At 40.0% G+C, this 21601-nt stretch overlaps 3 protein-coding genes across 3 annotated transcripts; all 3 read left to right on the forward strand.

Moving 5' to 3' along the window:
• LOC137804461 (protogenin B-like) lies at nt 1–14762 on the forward strand. Its single transcript, XM_068603711.1, has 19 exons — nt 1–137; nt 701–1000; nt 3964–4108; nt 4268–4401; nt 4503–4799; nt 5022–5181; nt 5286–5533; nt 6173–6337; nt 6614–6919; nt 7730–7915; nt 9688–9783; nt 9879–10065; nt 10320–10447; nt 10608–10778; nt 11127–11309; nt 11906–12029; nt 12140–12278; nt 12437–12544; nt 12642–14762. The coding sequence occupies exons 1-19, from the start codon at nt 71–73 to the stop codon at nt 13053–13055; spliced, it is 3558 nt and encodes a 1185-aa protein (XP_068459812.1). The 5' UTR covers nt 1–70; the 3' UTR covers nt 13056–14762.
• A 1257-nt stretch (nt 14763–16019) lies between these two features.
• On the forward strand, nt 16020–18963 carry rsl24d1 (ribosomal L24 domain containing 1). Its single transcript, XM_068603762.1, has 6 exons — nt 16020–16158; nt 17254–17367; nt 17452–17524; nt 17623–17686; nt 17839–17924; nt 18184–18963. Exons 1-6 carry the CDS (start codon nt 16078–16080, stop codon nt 18258–18260), a joined length of 495 nt encoding a protein of 164 aa, XP_068459863.1. The 5' UTR covers nt 16020–16077; the 3' UTR covers nt 18261–18963.
• A 534-nt stretch (nt 18964–19497) lies between these two features.
• arpp19b (cAMP-regulated phosphoprotein 19b) lies at nt 19498–21601 on the forward strand. Its single transcript, XM_068603763.1, has 3 exons — nt 19498–19688; nt 20203–20325; nt 20487–21601. The coding sequence occupies exons 1-3, from the start codon at nt 19644–19646 to the stop codon at nt 20655–20657; spliced, it is 339 nt and encodes a 112-aa protein (XP_068459864.1). The 5' UTR covers nt 19498–19643; the 3' UTR covers nt 20658–21601.

Below are 21601 nucleotides of genomic sequence, written 5' to 3' on the forward strand. Positions count from 1 at the left end.
TGGGGATTTACGGACAGCACGCAGAGCAGCGGCGGTTCGCGCTGGGGAAATGACACGCAAAGCCGGATAAATGGGAAAGTTTAAGATGAAGGTCCACCAACACTGGCTGTTTATTGTTTTGTTTTTTCCTTTATCAAGTAAGTGTGCTGTTGTGTGTTTGTTACTGACGTTATCGTTGTGAATATAACCTGTGCTGACCTGATAAGAGGACCGTTGATGGCGTTACGCTACTGTGGGCGTTAAATGCGAATTCTTCGCTGACGTCGTTGTTTCAAGCAGACAAATGTCATTATTTTGTTAACAGATAGCGTTGTTTTTTCTGAACATTGAGTAAAATGAGATTACTAGACAGGTGGTTCAATTTGAACGGCGTCGCTACTTTCTAATAGTCCTGCGTTTCTCTTTCATTAAAGTTACGTTGGTTCGGATGCTGACGAACTTAACGTAATGTCTGATATTTATGACAGCAAATATTAAAACGCTATGCCATACTTTTACGTTACATTACTATTTCTGAATAATACATGTTTTTTTAATTTTTGTATTATACTTAGTATTCGACAACCATTATGTGTTTGTTTTTTTTTTAATTTTCTTGTGATATTACATGATGCGTATAATCTGTCACGCTACAGAGTCATTTTGCACTTGTCCTCTTTCATTACAACTCTTTAATAATGGTCCCATTCTTTTCCTCCAGGTGTTTTATGTTTTAGCGAGTTGTCCTTCATCACAGAGCCCAGTGACCTTACCTTACTACCAAAGGACCCTGCTGTCCTGGACTGTCAGGCTCATGGGCTGCCTCCAGTCACCATCAAGTGGCTCAAGAATGGGGTTAAGTTGGCAGAAAGTGAGCACATACAGTTTCTGCCCAACGGCTCCTTGTACATACCAAAGATTGAGCATACCAAGGAGGATTCAGATGAAGGATTCTACCAGTGCCTCTCCCAGAACAAATATGGAGCTATCCTGAGCCAAAGATCACGTCTGACTATCGCAAGTAAGTATGGATCTCAGAGTGAAAGGGATTGTCTGAGGCTATCGGGGACTTTATTCCTGTTTTAAACTGTTGGCAGGATGGGTAAATTTGTTGGTGGTATCCACTTTGTTGTGTCAACATGCAGGCATCAGAATGGCAAGTTCATGGGTTATTAACCTTGAGATGGGAAGCAGATGTACCTCACCTCATTCTTTTTTTCTTTACTAAGGAAAAACCACTAAAGTCGGAGTTTCAATGTTATTGGAAGTTGTTCAGACTTGGTCATGCTTGAGTTTAAAGCTGTCAGTCCAGTTATAGGACCATTTTAAGAGACAGTTAAAGGTAGATGGAGAGTCAATCTAAAAGCTCATAAATACTCCATAAACAGCCAGCCCTGAGTACTCTGTCTGTTCCCTGTTTTGAGGAAACACACCACTTGCACACTAAAAAAGTAAAAGTACCCGGGAAGCATTGGTAAAAAAGTTAGAAATTAGCCTTCTCTAGTTAGTTAGTGGGATTGCATTGTCACTGCAGACTGTGGCTCTGTGCAATTGCTGAATGGTCTGCCACACAGAGGAATCTCTGAAAGGCCACTTGCCTTTTAGCCTTTGTGTGGAGTAACCCTGACCGCACCAGAAGAAAAGGCTAGGTTTTCAGGGCATTTGTTTGTCCACATATCAGTGGACAGGACAGCTGTGTCTATTCAATGGGCCTGGTCTACCATGGATTCTTTTCACAGGTTTTGGAAGGCACATCTCTTGACTGGTGTGATGGAAACTAACGTCAGAAGTATAATGATTTTGACACTGATACTGAGGTTAGAAAATTTGCGGCAATATGTCCCAAAATCCAATAGTACAAAACTATTAAGACCTAGATAGGAAGATATTTATAATAGTAGAAAATACAAACAAGAAAAGGACAGACAAAGTCTGCTCTAAAGGGAAACAAAAAAAAAGATGACCACATCAAAATCAAGTTTGACCTGGCGTCCAGCCTTTGTCTGTGAAAGGGTTAAAGGTTTTTTGGTCAGCTGTAGGCAGGGAGTGGAGGATGGGCCTCTTCTGTGCTTCCCTTCTGTCCAGAGGTCCTGGGGGTCAGGGGTCAGCAGGGAAAGCCTTTGTGACTGACGTCACAGGCCTGCTCTGGCTGGGCTGCCCTGCTGTTCCGTCTTTCAGCCCACAATCCCTTTCACTGGATCAGTTCCTCTGTTGCCCTGTCAAGCAGAACCCTTTTGTTAAAAAAAAGCCCAGTTTGTCACGTGATTGAACTGGCCTAATATTCCAGTAAAAAGAAATGATCCTTTCAAAAAGATGTTTAGATTCAGTAATTATGTTCCTGGTTTTAGGACTTCATCACTAGTTTCAGCACCTCTTTGAATAACAGAGGTGTCAGCTATCTAATATATTTTTTTACAATATCCTTCAAAATAAGTACATATGTGCTCTGCAATTATCATTAAATACTATAGCTACAATACTATTATATAGTACTATAATACTGTATCATTTTAAATGTGATATGAACAACACACGTTTAACAAGATCCTGTTTTGTAGACTGATGGTAAACTGACTTCGATCTGGCTCCCAGTTTGGGCAGCGGGGGTTGAAGCAAACTTTGACCTCTTTAGAGAAACCTTTGTGCTTTCTGACCTAGACATTGATTTGTTCTTTACAACAGAGGTGAACGTATTAGTGGATCAGTCTGTTAAGGCCACACCCACCATCTCTACATCACTGATCCTAGCACGAGTGAAGATGGTCTCCCAGTAGAGCGTAAACAACTTATGGTTTTCAACTTCCAAGCTGGTGTTGAGTGATTTCCATGACCCCCAGTTACCTATGTTATCTTAGACAGAAAGAAGGGATCATTCCAAACATATTGAGCGTTGGAACATATTTTGGCATGGGACTTGGTTGTCATGTATTAACGCTAAAGCAGACCTACTGCCATTCTAAAGGAATAATCACAAACAAACCCTAAAGGATAATTTGCCCTGGCTTAGCCTTACACCCTAATTTACTTCACGTATGCAGGGGTTGCCAGTATATTTGTGTAATATTGATGAGATTAGGTCTTGAATTAAAGGATTGCTCTTTTATTTGGATGACCCAAAGCTGAGGATTTACCATAAATGTGGAGCTTCAGTGGGAGAACAGGGTATTGATTTTCTTTAACATGATATTGACTTCCTTCCTGTGTGGGAGGGGGAAGGTAGAGAGTTACCACCTTAATGAATAAAGGTCATTGGTCATATCTTACAGAGTGTTCTGGAGAAAATGCAGATTGGGGGTTGTTACTTGTGGTTATTATTGAAAGTATTTTTGATTAAACATAAACAGAATGTGATGTAGAAACTTATTCACAGTTGTTTTAGTCCTTTTAAAGCAAGTATACTTAGTCAGTGTCTACATAGGGTCTAAACTTAACATTTACATATCGATAGCTGTAAATTATGTACAACATAAATGTGACAAACATCATGTGTTTAAGTAACACTTCTGCAAGAAGTCAGGGAGAGTGGTTACTGACAATCCTTCTTATGCTGACAATCCTACTTATGCAAAGGGTATTGATTAGTTTCTATCTATAAAAATGCATCATTCAGTGTCATTCTTCAATTGATCCATTGATTGGACCAGCTGGTCAGTCCGGCACCTGATAGCTCATTTGCGCACAACCAAGCTCATGGTGTCTTCCAAAAATCAATTTCCTTCATACAATCAGTTAACATCCATCAAAGTCAGGGCTTTGCATGCATAATGTATATTGCTTTACCAAATATTGAAAGAAAATGCTATATTTAGTGACAAATACAAATATCTGCAAATTAAAACGCTTTGAATAATCATTGTTGAATATTCAGCAGTCCACAACAAAAACAACTGCTAATTGATTTCATGATAAGCTAGTTAATTAAGTTTTAGTTGAAATAGTCTACTGCTGACATTTTGACCGTGATTGATCTTTTTTTTTTCACAGGTATCTCAGAGTTTGTGGTGCATCCTGTGCCTATAGTGGTGGGTGAGGGATCATTAGCACGATTCTCCTGTGCTGCCACCTCTAACCCTCCTGCCACTATCACCTGGGAGGTCAACCAAAGCACATTACTACTACAAACAGACAGGTACCTGTCGACACGCCTTAAGTCATTTTAGACACTATCGTATAATACATTTATTTTGTGGACAGCATGTATTTTTAATCTAGAACCAGCTCCCAAATTGTGTTGCAGTCTCCACATGCCCTTCAGTTTTAACCTCGTGTTACCATTGTATGTTCCCAGAATAACAGTTTTGCCCAACGGAGTCCTTCAGATCCACAATGTACAATTGGAAGATGCTGGACAATATCGATGTGTTGCAACTAACATCGGCAGCCGTTTGAAGAGTAGAGAAGCCACATTGACAGTTAACCAAGGTACAGAGACTGCATTAACTGGATTTTAGGAATAAGTATTAAACCAATATATTATATAGGTAATTGATTTTTTTTCACATTTTCCTTTTTTTTTTATCAAGGTGTAGGCCCTAAACCACGTCAGAGGCCCAGAATCATTGCAGGCCCTCAGAATGTCACAGTTTCCCTTCACCAAACTGTTGTGCTGGAGTGTGTGGCCACAGGCAATCCCTGGCCCATCATCTCCTGGAGCCGTGCTGACAGTAAACCCATTGATGTGTACAACGCCAAAGTGCTGGGCAATGGAAACCTTGTTATTACTGATGTCAATTCCAAGCACAGTGGAGTCTACCTCTGCAGGGCCACCACCCCTGGAACCCGCAACTACACTATTGCTGCAGCCAACCTCACAGTTCTAGGTACAGTAAACTCTGACAGCACTGGTTCTCAGTGCTTCTCACATCCCAAAGCCTTAACCTTTGCAGATGGAACTCATTTTATATGCAGAGAGTACAAGGTCCATGCCTGCTTGTAGAGGAAGTGTTATTTGCAAGATGCCATACAATTAGTGTTTTGTAGTTTAACAAATTGAAAGCGATAGCCTTGGTTTTCATCACTTTTCTCTTACACCACTGTTTTAGTGCCACCAACCATTGTCGAGAGGCCAGAGAGCCAGACCCGTCCAAGAGCAGGCACTGCCCGGTTTATGTGCCAAGCAGAGGGAGTGCCTCCTCCACGCATCATGTGGTTCAAGAATGGAGAAGATGTTCACCTAAATGGAAGGATTAAGATGTACAACAGGTATTGCACTCACACATAACTAAGTACCGTGAAAATCGTTTTGATTGAATTTCTTGAGCTTAGTACTGATAAGCTAAATTAATATTTTGTTTATTCCTTCACAGTAAATTGGTGATTACCCAGATCATCCCTGAAGATGATGCCATCTATCAGTGCATGGCAGAGAGTGAACAGGGTTCTGTGCTGTCATTGGCTCGCCTTATTGTTGTCATGTCCGAGGACAGGCCCAGTGCACCACGAAATGTCCATGCTGAGACCATCTCAAGCTCTGCTATCTTACTGGCCTGGGAGAGACCAGTCTACAATGCAGACAAAGTCATTGCCTACTCCATCCATTACATGAAGGCTGAAGGTGAGACAGAAGGAAGACATTTCATTCTCAATTCTTTTGAAAGTTTCATTTAAGCTGTTGTGAACTGGGAGTTGTGAAAGTGTGAAAAGATGCAAGATCACAGTCAACCACAATAGGCTATCTCACGCTCACATGTGATAATCTTTCCCTGGTGAAGGCCATCTGTTGTTGCTGCACAGAGCAGAGGTTAAGGAGGACTCAGAATGGCAACCTCACTGAAATAACAACAGGTTTAGCCAGCCCATTGTCCACTCCCCAGCTCATTCTGCTTGCAGTTAAAGGGACAGGGTATCTTTTTAAAAACCTGATAGTCTTGCAAACCAGTAGCATTTAACCTAATGCATCAATGTACCAGTTAAGTAACTGTAGCCAGTCAAATATGCATTTGTAGTAAACACATTTTCAGATGTTTAATTGGTTTTGCTTCAAGAGTCCAGGAGGAAGTTATGTGTGCTGTGCCTTGTGTTACTAATGTTTATAGAAAAGATGAGTAGCATTCAGAAACTGCCAGCATCAAGCTTTTCAAAACACTGACTTTTTACCATGATACATGTCTGACAACCTTTCATAAAAGTCTCTTCTTCTTTTGATAATCTTTTCCTAATTTCCTAACTCGCTTCATGATCTGTTCCATGTCAGGTCTAAACAACGAAGAATACCAAGTTGTTATTGGCAACGACACGACCAGTTATATAATCGATGACCTCGAGCCAGCTAGAAACTACAGCTTTTACATCGTTGCTTATATGCCAATGGGAGCCAGTCGTATGTCAGACCAAGTCAGTCAGCATACCCTGGAGGATGGTAAGCATAGAGCACTGAGTCTCCCAACATTCCTTGCAATAAATCACTCTGGTAGTTAAACTAACATGCATAGAAGTGATTTGTGTACATAGCACATTTTGAGTGGAAATAAGGGGGATTGGCATTCTGATGTTAGCACAATGTCCCCCCTCACTAACTCCACATTTGTGAAGATAAAAGATATATATCAATTTGGTTGTTGCCATTTATATTTGTATTCGAAAGAAATCCATCACCACATCGGACTCAATCATTTTTTTATATCCATATCCACAGTGCCTTTGCGAACCCCAGAGCTGAATCTGATCAGCCAGAGCTCTACGGATATTCAGGTGATTTGGCAGCCGCTGCCTGCCAAGTTGAGCCGCGGTCGGTTGTCTGCATACAGACTATCCTATCGTACAGCTGCGGACAGCACTGTCACCTCTGTGGAGCTACCTCAGAACAGCACCGAATATCTGCTGCAGGGCCTGCAGCCTGACACCATCTACCTGCTTCGCATGGCCGCAGCCACTCGTGTGGGCTGGTGTGAGCCTTCTACTTGGACCTCGCACCGCACACCTAAGACCTCCAGCAGCAAAGGTGAACAAAAATGTTGTCAGGTTGAATCAAGCTGTTTTGTTCACTTTTCATATTTTGTTGCTAAGTTTTTTTGCATAATTTAATTTTTTTCTTATGGGTCAAATAAGGAAACAGGCATCTTCGGCAAGATAAGAAGCAAACCACAGTTTGCTATAGAGTAATAGAGTCACGTGGTGTCAAAATTGTAACTGGCTATGCTTTGTTTTTGTTGAGTCGCTGTTTTGCTGCTCTTAGAATACCAGGAGGATCACTACAGCTCATGTAGAGTGGCTGGCTTATAACTAGAGTTTGCTCTTGTTGCATTGTCCCACACTCTTTGTGTTGGTTACTCAGGAACCTTTGCCCTTCGCTGTCAGTGATGTTAGAGTGGCCTCAGTCACGGGTCATAAAGAGTGGGCCTCAGGCATCTATATGGGGGGAAGAATAGCCTCTTTTCATGGCCTGGTGTGTTGGGGGAGGCTGTTTGTCCACCAAAGCTGGACATCTTGTTTTCAAAAGTTTGGTAATATATTGAAGTGATGAAGAGCAGCATAGCCAAGATTTCTCGAGCAAGATTTAAAACATGCTGGTGAAAGAACATTCTCCCAAATTGTAATGTTTATTGGTGCATTTTCTTCCAATATGCAGCTTAGACAATAACTAGGTCACACCCAAAACATTGTGGTAATGAGATGATCCTCCATTCATCCATGCTTTTTCATTACCCAGATGCAACGTCTAGTTGTGTTTTGCTTAGTCTTCCTTTGTGCTCTGCAATTTCTTTGAATATGAGTGTGTACTGATAACATTTCCCCTGTCTCTGCCCCATAGTGCCTTCAGCCCCTACTCTTCAACTTGAGCCGCTTAACTGCACCTCCATTGTGGCACGCTGGCAAGCCTCCCCACAATCTGTGGTTGTCCAGGGTTACCAGCTGTGTTACCATGAGGAAGGCCAACTGGAGCAACCTACCATCCAGCTGCAGGCTCAAACCTATACCTACACCATCAGTGGCCTTGGTGAGTGATCCACTCATAGCCGTCTATTTGTGAGATGATGGGATGCAGGAGTGGATGAGACGCATATAACGTGTATCTTTGACTATGTTAGTGCATTTCTACCACCTTGACCTGCACATTTGGTGTTGAGACAACAAAGAGTGACCGATCAATTTGCTCCCAATTTAATTCAATGGGCAGTTGGAAGCTGTATTTGCATTTTATCCTGTGTCCTGATCAATATGGGCTGACCCCTCTAGCCTAACCAGTAGCCCCTCCAGTCTGGCTGCAGTATTGTGTGAGAGCAGCCTCCCAGGGTTAGAGGTCAGGATCCAGATGTCCCTCCCACCACCGTTTCCCATCCTGCGGCTTGCATAATTACCCCTGGCCATTGTGTTCTATCCAGGGCCAGACCTGCCCTGTAAGGCCCTGCCCACTACCCCCTTTAGCTGGACACTGAAGCACACAAACAAAGACCCCTGGGACCGGTCAAAGCTGGACCGAGCCACTGACCTCGAGTCGTGAGACAGCAGTCCTAGATTGGGACCCTGCCCCCGCTGGTCGTCTGTGCTGTCCATGTCAATAGCCCTCAGCAATCCATATGCAGCATGAATCAGGGTCATCAAAACTGTTAACAAAATAATTCTGTCTGATATAAGTCTTTATGCACAGTGCAGTTCCTAAGCAGTTAATGCCCAAAATGTTTATTAGGAACGGTTTTTGATTCAAATGTTTTTGTCGTAATATCTTGATCAACCTGTAAAAACACTTCCGTTTGATTCTCTATTGATAATCACAAAAGCTGCTGTGTTTTCCTATACCACTAATCTCAAAACACGTTTTGGAGTCATCTTTCTCTCTGCACTCCAAGTTTAAGGCTACACAAGGCCAGTAGGAAGGATGTGAAAAGGGGAACAAAAGGGGTACTGCTCCTCTCCCACAGTCCTGCACCCTGCTCCTTCTGTTCTATCTTGGCCTGACCTGGTGACCCCAGTCAACCCCCCTCTCCCCAGTCCCATGGGCCTAGGATCCCAGCAGCTGAACGCTGCCCCCGGCCCAGCCCCCACAGCAGGGCTGGACACACCGCCTCCACTGGTCAATACCCATAGGCTGACCTTTCACACCAGCGGCATAAAACAAATCTTAACACTCACGTTTCAAACAAAAGATTCCAACCCCCAGACCCCAACGATCTTGCTCATGTCTTTCAGCCAGTACCTGATACAGCCTTTTCTTTCCCCATAATTACTTTCTTCTTTCAAGTTTTAGCAAATCTGACCTTAGTTTTTATTCTCAATTTTTGTGATTTGTTTATATTGTGTTTGAAAGCCCAACCTAGTGCTGAAAAGGAAAAGGACATTTTTTTTAAAAAGGAAAATAAATATATTTTTGTGATAATTTTTATAGAGCTTATTGATCATGTCACCATGTTTACTGGGCCTTTAGGCTGGGCTGATCTTTCTCATGCTCCTTACACATGACAACACATGATAAATTAGAGGTTGGGGTGACTCAGGAGACCATGCATTGTTCATGCATAGGGAATGGCCATTTATGACCATTCTCTGCCCTTTTGAAAAGACAAATGCTGCTCTGTTTGTTAACCATCACCTCTTGTATGTTATTGAAGATATTTCACAGTTTGGTATTATTAACCAAGTGTTTGTCCCCTATTGGACTATTCATTTGAAAAAAAAGCTGCTCTATGTGATCATTGTAATGTCTGTTTGACCAACCTTTAGTTTAAGCAGCATGGCCAGAAATAGCTAAACTATGTATTATTTATGTTTCAGACCCAAGGAGAAAGTATCATGTCAAGATTCTGGCTGTCAGTCTCGCTGGAGATGGCTATCAGACAGACCAAACAATTAGTACCCCGGGATGTGTGTGTAAGTACACTTCTCTGTTGTTTGTTTCAAAAGTCTTACAATTTAAAATGGAATTCCTGTGATAAACAAAAATGCATTTTGTTTGTATTGTTCAGCGGCTAGAGACCAACTGGCAGCAGCCCCTCCGCCTCCAGATCATGTGACTGTCTTGGCCAACAATTCATCTGCAGTGTCTTTAAGCTGGAGCCGTCCTACTTTCCCCTCTGGAAAGGCTGTCAGCTATACAGTCCGTTGTACACCTGTGGGCACCCACAATGCCTCTGCTATACGCTACCTACAAACGTAAGCTAAGAACCCCCCGAAAATTTGTAATTTACATCCGACATTAATAAAACATCCAAAAGATATTAGGTTTGTGTTTACATTTTGTTATACTGCATGTTTATGAATAATCTTTGTGCCCTTTGAATACTTGCTGTTTGTAATGATGATATAGATATTTAAGCTTACTCTTCAGTCCCACATTTTATCGAAGTCAGTAGCTCTGGATTATTGTCTGCCCAATGCCCATAATGTATGAATGTGTCTGCCCACAGGACCAGAGAGAAACTCATGGTTCAGAATTTGAATCCAAACACTCGTTATGAGTTTGTTGTGCGTCTTCATGTGGACCAGATGTCGAGTCCCTGGAGTTCTGTCTTTCACCATCAAACTCTGCCAGCAGGTAATATTGTAAATTACAGCAACATAACTTTGTCATGATGACGTTGGTGTTTATATATCCCACCCTTCTACTGTCGAGACTCATATCAGATAATCGCATATTTCTCATTACTTTTCTAAGCAAGTGTTGTTTAATGTAAATGTGGTTTCTCTGTGTGCAGCACCTAGACAACCACCTACAGGAGTGCGAGTAAGTCTGATCGAGGATGACACTGCTCTGGTGTCCTGGAGGGAGCCCGTAGAGCCCAATGTGGTGGTTACGCGCTATACCATCCTGTACGCTTCCCAGAAAGCCTGGATGGTGGGACGCTGGCAAATATTGCAGAGGGAGGGTGAGTACTGGACTGGATCATCTATATAGAGAGTATGTATAGAGCGTACTGTAGCAGAACATTACATAGATAGATAGTGAAAACAATAAAGTAATGTCACAAAAGAGATTTACAAAATTCCATTAAGCACAATTAACTAACCAGTGAATATATATCTAAGGCACTCCTATCCCCCATAGTATGAGTGTTGGAGCGCTGTTTGGCAATTTGAAACATATAGGAACATTTTGTTTTGAGGAAACATTTCAATATACAGTATCTTACCCTGTAGATTGTGTATCACCAACCACATAGGAACCTTCTCTCATAAGTTTTCTGTTGTTTAATCCTTGCTGCTTTTATTTACAGGGAGCCACACAATGGCCCTGCTGGAGAAGCTGGAGGCAGGAAATGTTTACCTGGTGAAAATCTCTGCCTCCAACCACGTTGGTGACGGACCTTTCTCTAACATTGTGGAGTTGGCGCTGAAGCGTGGAAACACCCACCGCAGCAAGAACCCCAGGCACTCTGACAGCTTCTCCGATACAATAGGTGAGTCTCATTAAACACTGGAGCATATATGATAGAGGTACAACTTGATGAGGTGACTAATTTGTTATACCGAGCTGCTAGTTATGTGGTAGGAAGTTTATGATTATATTAAAGCAGAACTATACTCTGATGTTGGTTTTCTTAGCTTGAAATGTAAGGTTTCAGTTTCTCTCAGGATTTAATGTAAAGTTTTGGTTTTGATAACACTTAGTGCCTCTACTTAGGCTAGATTTCATTAAGTTGCTTATTAAAATCTATCCCAGCTTCATTGAATCTGTGTATATTGTGCTAACAAAGTTCCTTTTTCAATGTGAGGGGATGCACTTTTGACTTCAGTATGGATTCATTATGGATTATTTGCTTTACTATATTTTACATTTTAACTTTATTTTTTAATTCACGTCAGTCCTGCACAAAGTGTCAATCATTAACGGTAAACAACAATAGATAAATGTGGAAGTTTGTTAACCATCAGTTTTATGGCTGAGAGTATTAACTTCTGTTAACATTCCTACAGCTTTAACTCTCCTCTGTTGATTAATTTGAGCTAAATAGTTGTGTAACGTGTAATCATTTTTCATCTGTTTATCTTCCAGTCCTATCTGATGGTCACTACCACATAGACCAGAGGTCTATGACTGGGATCATTGTTGGCGTGAGCATCGCCTTGGCCTGTATTGTTATGTGTGCCTTAATCCTCATCAGTAAGGGCAGACCAAGGTACTGATCATGATCATTTGTAATAATGAAAAAAAACTGTTCACAATTACTTTATAAAAAATCTTTTTTTTTCACATTTGTTGACATTATTAACTTTGTATGACTTATAGGAAATCCTCCAGTCCAAAAGTAATCGCTGTGGGAGCTGCAAATGGTCCACATGTTGGCTTGGCCCTGCCCAACGAACACCACAGAGAGAATATTGAGGCCCTTATACCCATGATAAGTCACCACTTTCTAGACACTAAGGTGAGACACTCAAAAAGAGAGAGAGTCATTGGTCGTAAGATAATGATTCTTAATTTAATACATTTTAAAGTTTCACAGTTACATGTTCAATGTTAAAAAAAAAGTACAGGAACATGAATATAATCTGCATTTCTCATAAAACATCTTATTTGCCACAGGGTGAAGCTAATGTGGTCATAAATAGTGCCGGTCCGAACAGCAGCAAGAATCAGAACAAGCGGTGGCCGTTCTTCAAGAAGGAAAGCAGGAATCCAGCTGAAAGTGATGTAAGTGATGCGTCAATATTCTGCTCAATCAGCTTTTTTGTCGATCAGATTTATTATTTGTATCTTAATTTCCATTTGGTCATCTCTATCCCATTAGGCCGAGAGGAGAGCCAGCTTGTATGAGCCTGGCAAAACAGTTTTGAGGTATGAGAAGCAGTTAGGTTCGGCGCCCTTGGCACCTTCGTCCCGGGAGATCATCTATGGACCGTATCATTCGGAGAGCTCTCACACCAGTGAGGGCAGCCAAGAGACGGGAGATTCTGGACACTACTCCAACGAAGAAAGCAACGAGGAGATGAGCAACCCTACGACCAGCCGAAGCTCCCGACCTGAATCTTTCGGGTCGGTCGATGGCCCCGATGCCCCCCAGCTGAAACAGTCTTTTGAAGTGGAAAACGAGGAGACGCTGAGCCATCCCCTCCATCACTCCGCCCCTGATGAGACCCGCTTCTGCTGCGTCTCAGAGTCCGCTCATCCTGCCCTGCACACGTTGCAAGCAGTCGGCTCCTGACACCACCCAGCCTAGATCTGCTCTCCAGCAGCCGAAGCTTTCGCCACTTCTACCTCGTTCGTTTCCTGGGATGAGCCCATCAGTTATTTCCAAAGGCACAAGGGATCAGGAAGCCAGCTGCCTCGATGGATGAAATGTGCTTTTGCTTCGGATCTACCTCAGGTTTTGGTATGAATGCTTGTTATAACATTTCATTTCCATTTTTTTTAAACTTTCTACCTGTTTGTCTGTTTGGCGTTGTCTGTCCTAAACCAAAGCTCACCCATGATGAATGTTAAAATGAATGTCAGATATGTACTGTGATACATTTTCAATATATTTAATTACTTTCCACTGGAGCAGAGGGTGACGTAGGGCCCTTTTGACTGATTATCTACCTCCGTGTTCTGTTCTTGTGTATACACTACTACCTCCTTTTCACCGTATATTGTGCAGTTTTATCTCAGGCTCAGGGGACAAGATGAAAACATTTTATTGCCATGTCTTGAAACCTCTGTTTGGACGTTTTCGTGTAGAGGTCCTTACTTTCTTGAATTTTTCGAAACTTTTATTTTTACGGTTTTAAGAGCTTTTGTGTCACATTGTTTGTCTTTGAATGATGTATGTAGTGAAAATAACAAGTGCATTAGATATTGTCAAGCTAATTGAGCTTTATCATACAATATCGTTTGGCATTTCCAGTGCACTGAACTCCAAGCTTTAACATGGCCTTAGTATCAAAAGGGCTTTGCATACTATAGAAGATGAGATCCAAAGACAGGAAAAATTGTACCCAAAGAGTTTTTGATAATACAATAGATATTCTAAGGCAACCAAAAATATAGAGAATATACAATAAGGGTGCGTTTTCCCAAATATTGTTCTTGCCATTGATGTAAATTTCCCTTAGGGTGGTGGTTTTAATGCTTTACTCCGTGTAAACTTTCTTGATGCTTTATTCTGGTGGAAGCTTTAGCGCAGGTCTCCCCGACTTGTGGTCCATTTGCCTTTTAGACCATTGCTAAATGCAGCGGTGATGCCGATGCTACTATCCAAAGAGTTGTCTCCTTCCTCAGATGGGTATGGCTTTTCATTCAGTTGATCCTTGGTCCTATGAGGTGGAAATATTTGACACGAGACCAACGATCCAGTTTGTCCTGCCAGTGATAGATGATGATATTTATTCTTTGTTTGGAGAATCATCTGTTACCGATCCACAATATAGCTGCATGGGGAAGAATTCTCTCTCCGTGATATTTCATGTCCAGGTGTGACAATGAAGGATTCAGACTATCAAAATGGAAAACCCTATGTGTGAAGAGCAACATAATCATTTTTTATATCTTTGTAATACAAATAATCCTAACCAAAGAAATTTGAAGTCCCTGTTATTTAGTGATTTTCTTTGGTTTCATTTACATTATTTGCATTTAAATGTGATATAATTTCCAATGGTTTTGATTGCTAGAAAGGCATTTTTACATAGTTGTTTTTTTTATACTTGAGATATCAAACTGTTCTGCTGTCTTTTTTCTCACCGTGGGATTTTTTAAATGGGACTTAGATTGGTTACATTTGGAGATTTTTGTTAAGTTTTTTTAATTAAGAAGCAAAAACATTTCCTAATTTAAATGTGACATGTTTTTCTGAATTTCAAGTTTCAAGTTTTTCTGTCATGCAATAATTGTTAGGTTAATTTGAAAGCCACAGATCATTTTGATCTGACTTAACTCAGAGTGTAGACTTAAATGATAATATTTAAGTTATGTTATTTTAATTGTATTTCTCCTTTTAAATACCAAAATACACCTTTTATTCCAAAGTGAAACAAATTATTTTAAGTGTAAAATGTTGCAACAGACTTTTTTGATACTCTCAAATACTAGAAAATAAAATTGTTCTTGGACAAATTCTGATTTGTGTTGTACTTTGTCTCCTTGCGTTTGTGTGTGTGTGTGTGTGTGTGTGTGTGTGTGTGTGTGTGTGTGGTTGTGTGTTTATTAACCTTTTAATCTTCATCTAAAAGTTAAGATAATGAGACATTTTTGGAATAAGAGTGTATGTGGTTGCATATATGACCAGCCTGTTAGGAACAATAATACTGGCCTTGAGATAAAGTAGCAAACATTGAAACTGTGCCAGATGGTCAACACAGAGTCAAGGTTTCATCTTTTTAAGCCTTTTGACCCCATAATCAGTATAAAATCACTTAACGTGTGAACACCATCACCAGCTGTATGAGCAAAACAGCTGTGAAAGAAACAAAGGAATTCATGAATGTTAGGTAGGAAAATGTTCAATATTGATATGAGTAAATATAGTCAATAAGAGTTAAATATATGAAATAGCAACAAAAAATGTCAATATTTAAAAATCCCCTCTTACTATGAGACATGTTTTCACTAGCCATCTCTATATGATTGGCTGAAAAGTAAAGTGGCATGGATATGTGGAGAGAGGCTTTATGAAATAAAAATTGTGGAAAGAGAAACAAGTAATAAAACAGTATTCTACTTAAAATACAAATCTAATTAGAATTAAAAAAATGAAACTTGAGTTTATTAAGTTATTTATATATTTCACAAATTTACTATTTATAAAGCATGGATATGTCCTAATGGACAATAGGAGGTTATAATAGTCTATAGTGTTGCAGCAGTTCGGTAGAAAGTCCAAGGCGTAGTTGAATCCTGTGAGAAATTCAAAGTAAAACTTGGTTTGATAGACGAAAATACAAAGACGAGGGCTGAGAGGAGGCTTGCTGAATAATAAACTGGAGAGGGGCTCTACGAATCTCGGAAGAAGACGCAACGTAGTTTGGAACATAGTAACTCACTGAAACCAGCAGATTGGCAGCAATGCAACGAAAAGGATGGATGATGCCGTTAAACGCCACAGAAGAAGACGGTTCGCTAGGAGGTCCAGCAGGGAGCAGTAGAGCGCTACCACGCGCTTCAGCAGCCGCGATCGAAGAATAAGAAGAAACGGAAACGGGACGGTCTTGTTTTCATCGCTGGTCGCACGCAGTAACTCTGCGGCGACAATGCGAATCGAAAAGTGTTACTTCTGCTCGGGGCCAGTGTACCCCGGGCATGGAGTTATGTTTGTAAGGAACGACTGCAAGGTAGGATCCTTTTATTCTGCCTGAATATTCCTGTACCGGCAACAGAAGCTCTCGTTTGACTGTTAGCGTCGACCTGTTAGCTAGCGGGCTAACGTTAGCTCGCTACCAGAACGTGCTGTTCTCGCTCACGTGGGGTCGACGTGTGGTTTTAGTTTCTCGCGCGCTGTAAACAACTCAACGTGGTTGTCTACCGCCGTACACATATACACACATATACAATGTAGGGCTGGGTCATACTTTCTCAAATGTTAGATCAGTACTGCCGCTGATTTAAAAAGTCATGTTGATGGATAGCTGGGCATTTAAATAACTGGGCCTCGGGGTTTGGGCTGTGGAGTAATTGCGCCCTCTGATGGTAAAGTTACACAGGGAATAAACATACCAACAATCATTTGTAAAGCTTAAACTGGTTGTTGAAAACGTGTCAGCGATATTTTAAAACTTTGCAATAATGTTTGAGGTCCAAATATGTGTTACGGCCTCAATAGTACACACCATCATGTTATGTGATTTTTCACACAATACGTTACAAGGGCTAATCTTCTTTATAGTACATTTAAATTGAATAAGTTTCCTAAAACTCAATAGATTGTATAGTAGATTCGGTTTATTGCACTTTATGACAACACATTTCCCTTTTGGGGATTAATAAAGTATCTATCTATCTTTTAACATGGAATAATTGTAAACATCTCTCACCTTATTTTAACAGTCTACAACAGTTTTTTTGAACACTTATGTGATGTTACTGAAAATAAAGCTGTTGGACAAATATATTTTTATAATCTCTTTTACATACTGAATCACCTTCATAAATTATTATTCATTAGCATGTTTGTGACTGAGACATTTTGTTCTCTGCTGGACAGACTATGTAATGTAACACAGTTTTCTAAACTGCATTCCTTGAAAATATAGCCCAAGATTTGTATTTTGACCAATGTTTTGTCAAATCTTTAATGCTGTATTTTTCAAACCTCAGCTCTTTTTTATCTTAACTATCCCACATTTGTCCCACATGTCTTGTTTCTTCTTGCTTTAAATTTATAATAATGTTGTTAATGTTATTCTTTCTCTATTTTTACATGTGTGTAGTCATTCAGATTCTGCAAATCAAAATGCCACAAGAACTTCAAGAAGAAGCGTAACCCAAGAAAAACCCGATGGACCAAAGCATTCAGAAAGGCAACAGGAAAGGAACTGACAGTGGTGAGTTTGTTATCTATCGAGAACTATCTATTTTTCATAAATTAGTGTTATTGTTACTTATCCAACACACATCCTATCTTTTAGGATAACTCCCTGGAGTTCGAGAAACGTAGAAATATACCTGTTAAGTACAACAGGGATCTGTGGGACAAAACAGGTAACTCAGAAATGTATTTCTCACATGTACTTGCTGTAAATTTGTTTTGTCATTTGATTTTTTTAACTAAAGGGTTGTGTCACTTTTAATTTCCACAGTGGAAGCCATGAAGAGGGTGCAGGAAATAAAACAGAAACGACAGGCCAGATTCATCATGAACAGGTAAGCAAATCCTTCATATTTTTGACTTAATCTTTTTGCATCTTACGGTGACCATCTTATGATTAACCGTTTTTATTTGACAAATATAGTGTTAACAGAATTTGGAAAACCATGATGGCCTCATGTTTGCTGTTTTTGTCTCCACTTAATAGATTAAAGAAGGGCAAACAGTTGGAGAAGCAAGAGGCCATCGTCGAAGTGAAGAAAAATATTCACCTTATCAAAGCACCACATGCAGGTAAGAACTTAGTTACCAAAGAAATAAAGTACAAAGAGCAAGATACACTGAACAAACTACATGTTCATACATCATAATGAAGAAAAAAGACATGTTTGTCTTTCCCCTTTGATAGAGCTGGATGAGGAATATTTGTCAGTTTATAGATGATTAAATACTGCTTTTGTATAAAAAGAATAAAGCTGAATACTTATGAATGTACTTAAGATTAGTCTGTGATTTTAGCATTGTTCAAATGTTGTCATTTTTGTTTTTATAGGAAAGGCCAAACAAATGGAAGACAAAATGGTGCAGAAATTGCAAGAAGACGTGGACATGGCGGATGAAGTTAACTAGTCCTATGCCCGTGAAATTGTGTTTTTTGGACTTGTGAGCAAGTTCACCTTGTATTATATTGTACTTCGGTTTTGAAATAAAAATATCGATATGGCTGATTGCCACAGTAATGCATCCAGTTTCAAAAAGCTCTACTAGAACTGAAAGCATTGATTTAACAAAGGTCTGCCTCCAAGGCAGCCGCATTAAAACACATACCTTTTGGTTATTTTTTCCCAGTGTGGCGTTTCAGACTGAAAATAATTAATCAATCCTTTTGCAGAGTAAAATGTTTTTAAGTCATGCAGAAAATGTTATAGATAACCATCTAAAAATGAATAAACTTCATTTGGGTAATGGTAGTTTCTTTTCTGTTACATTGAACACACTTTAATCATAAATTAATTATAGATTATTACAAAAAGTACACAGTGTTGTAAGTATAAGAAACCAAGATGATTGAGTTTTGTGGAATATTGTTAGACTTTTAATTTTTGATGGCTTTTGTGTAAGAAGACAAAGTTTGCTGTACTTTACAACACTACACACAAATGATGTATATAAAGTAAGCACCTCATTGAACGATATTTACCTGAATGTAGTAGGCTGTGATCATCATGTGCATGTGTCGCTCACTTTTACAATTCTATATGATGGTGTTGGATAACTGGTATAAAAAGTATATTTCTAAGTAAAGGTATATCTCTGGGCTCCCCCAACACAATTGTTTTCCTCCATGAATATAGATCACGATTACTAATGTAAAGAGGGTTAATCTTATTGAGCAGGTAGATTTACACTGAAATATTTTATACAACAGACAGTATTTTTTTTTTTTATAGATTCAAACTCATTCTTTGGCAAATTCAAAAGATTATATTGCGTATAATTAAGCCAATGATGAGTCTATAGAAAATAGTAATTCACCATATGTCATGTTCATATTGTGAAAACCAACGTATTACATACACGTACAGATAAAAGCTGAGTATTCTGGCAGCACTTTTAAAGCTCAAAAGCATGAATTAATAACACAACTTCTAATATTATGCATAGTAGGAGCACAAGGTATGGCATCACTTGAGCCAGGGCGATATTGTCAACCTTTTTTTTTTACTGCACATTGTAAAATCCTACTATAGCACGATACTTAATAAAATACGATCTAAAACGATCGTTGGGTTGAACAGATTATTGGGAGGTTTTGTTTCCCATCTGCCTCTCTGGCATCGATTCCCCGGCCTGTTGCTGGACAGGCTGTGCATGACAGGCTGCTGCTGCTGCTGCCCGCCTCTTCGTCTCAGTCGCCCTCAAACTACCGTTCATCTCCCAGAAGAGCTGGTTTGACGGCTAACGTTTCCCCCGCGATTTTTTTTGCGTACAAAGCAGGGATCCACTCCGGCTATGTCTGAGGAGGTTGAAGGAACGAGGACTTCGGAGGAACAGCAGGTTAAGTGGAACGATTAACGTAACTGACTACTCATTTTACGTTCGCCAGAGCCGTTAGCACGTCGAGCCTGCTAGCTTAAATTAGCGGCAAGCTAGTTAGCTGGGGGCTAATGTCACCAATGATGCTAAGTCACTAGCTAATGAGCTCGGAGCGAAACAAACATACTGTTGTTTTGCGGTCGAGAAGAAGCGGATATGACCACAACTACGTGTAAATGTGTTGATGGCGTAGCTTAGATTGTTTAATGTTGGAGCTTAATATGCTAAGTTAATTGGGAGCATTGATGCTAACGTCAGTGAAAACACAAGGAGTTTTCCCTCATGTCGTCGTCTGCATATGTTTTCAACGTATGACACATTGTGAGCATATACAACGTATTTGTTACTGCTGTCAGAATGTTTTAGTGCATTTGCATTCATCACTGGCTAATATCTTGTGCACTTTCTCAGCTTTCCCCAACATAAGTCGGATTAGTAGAGCATTTACCGTCCACACACTGTCCTCTTTCCGCAGGAAATGGAGGACAAAGTAATTAGTCCAGAAAAAGCAGAGGAGGCCAAACTGAAGGCCAGGTATCCTAACCTGGGAGCCAAGCCTGGAGGCTCAGACCTACTGAGGAAAAGACTTCAGAAGGGGGTGCGTTTCCTACCTAAATGTTTCTTGCTCCATTTTTATATATATATATATATATATATATATATATATATATATATATATATATATATATACACACACATTACATACACACACACACACCCCAATACTAATTCTCACTTTACATCTTATTTGTTGTCCAGCCAAAGTATTTTGACTCTGGTGACTACAACATGGCCAAGGCCAAAATGAAGAATAAACAGTTGCCATCAGCCCCAACAGAGAAGACTGAGATCACAGGGGGCCACATCCCAACACCCCAGGACCTGCCACAAAGAAAGACATCAATTGTGGCGAGCAAACTGGCTGGTTGATGGGTTTCATGTTTACTCTTTTGTTACCATTCCGACACTCATGTCATATCTACCTGCTGTTTACGTTTTTGTTTTATTTTTCACCTTTCTATGTATTCTCCAAGAACAAGTAATGTACTAAGCCAAATTCTTGAGAAAATGTGACAGCTGTCAGGCGCTGAATTGTCAGTGGGTTAAATCAAACAAAGAAGTTGCTAAAAAATGTTTCTCAAGATCTTAAAAAAAAAACTGAATGGTGACTGATTTATAAACATTATAAAAAAGAATAGACGTTAATGGTATCTCACGTAACATTTTCACTTTTAAGAATATATGCCTCCATAGAAATTGCTTGTCTAACAGAAGTTGAAGAGCCTAAGCAGAAGAATCTGCCATATTACAGAGGCAATACTTAAGTTATGACCATAGACAGTTTGCATTGATGTATGATATAGAAGTGTGATTTACAGATATGCCTTTCAGTTTGCAATGCAGTATTCAGCTGCTCATATGGAGGCATATCTGTTTTAAATAGTGAAGTGATGTAATCTTGCCTTTTTTTTGTTTTCTAATCCTTTATTGTTTGTGTCCTCTCCTCTCTCCATGAAGCTGTTTGATTATGTGCTTTCAAAGTACTGACAATTAGACCCCACATACTATAGCCAGCTGTATTTTAATTAATTTTAGTGATATTTGTTTGCAAGGACTTGCTGCTGGTGTCCATCTCATCCTAACCTCTAAAATGGCCTTAAAGTAATGAACCGTTGTTCCTCTTGAGCAATATTTGCTCCCTCAGTGAGAATCTTAGTTATGAATTTTGCCTGAAATGTCTGTCACTGTCTGACTGGAATCACTTAGGATTTTATGGAAAGAAACTCCCATGACATGTCTGGAGTGTGCATGTGCATTTACTGTGCAGTCATACTGTGCCATTTGTTTTGTAAATAAAATAGTTTTGCATAATA

This window comes from Clinocottus analis, unplaced genomic scaffold (assembly GCF_023055335.1).
Source record: "Clinocottus analis isolate CAN_PGR_092001 unplaced genomic scaffold, fCliAna1.0.p SCAF_6, whole genome shotgun sequence".
NCBI lineage: Eukaryota > Metazoa > Chordata > Actinopteri > Perciformes > Cottidae > Clinocottus > Clinocottus analis.

Coding starts and splice junctions, on each gene's coding strand:
- LOC137804461 (XM_068603711.1), top strand. CDS start 71: ATGGGAAAGTTTAAGATGAAGGTCCACCAACACTGGCTGTTTATTGTT. Junction 5,534..6,172: donor CCATTACATGAAGGCTGAAG/GTGAGACAGAAG, acceptor GTTCCATGTCAG/GTCTAAACAACGAAGAATAC. Junction 11,310..11,905: donor CAGCTTCTCCGATACAATAG/GTGAGTCTCATT, acceptor TTTATCTTCCAG/TCCTATCTGATGGTCACTAC.
- rsl24d1 (XM_068603762.1), top strand. CDS start 16,078: ATGCGAATCGAAAAGTGTTACTTCTGCTCGGGGCCAGTGTACCCCGGG. Junction 16,159..17,253: donor TTGTAAGGAACGACTGCAAG/GTAGGATCCTTT, acceptor ACATGTGTGTAG/TCATTCAGATTCTGCAAATC. Junction 17,925..18,183: donor TATCAAAGCACCACATGCAG/GTAAGAACTTAG, acceptor TTGTTTTTATAG/GAAAGGCCAAACAAATGGAA.
- arpp19b (XM_068603763.1), top strand. CDS start 19,644: ATGTCTGAGGAGGTTGAAGGAACGAGGACTTCGGAGGAACAGCAG. Junction 19,689..20,202: donor GGACTTCGGAGGAACAGCAG/GTTAAGTGGAAC, acceptor CTCTTTCCGCAG/GAAATGGAGGACAAAGTAAT. Junction 20,326..20,486: donor GGAAAAGACTTCAGAAGGGG/GTGCGTTTCCTA, acceptor TTTGTTGTCCAG/CCAAAGTATTTTGACTCTGG.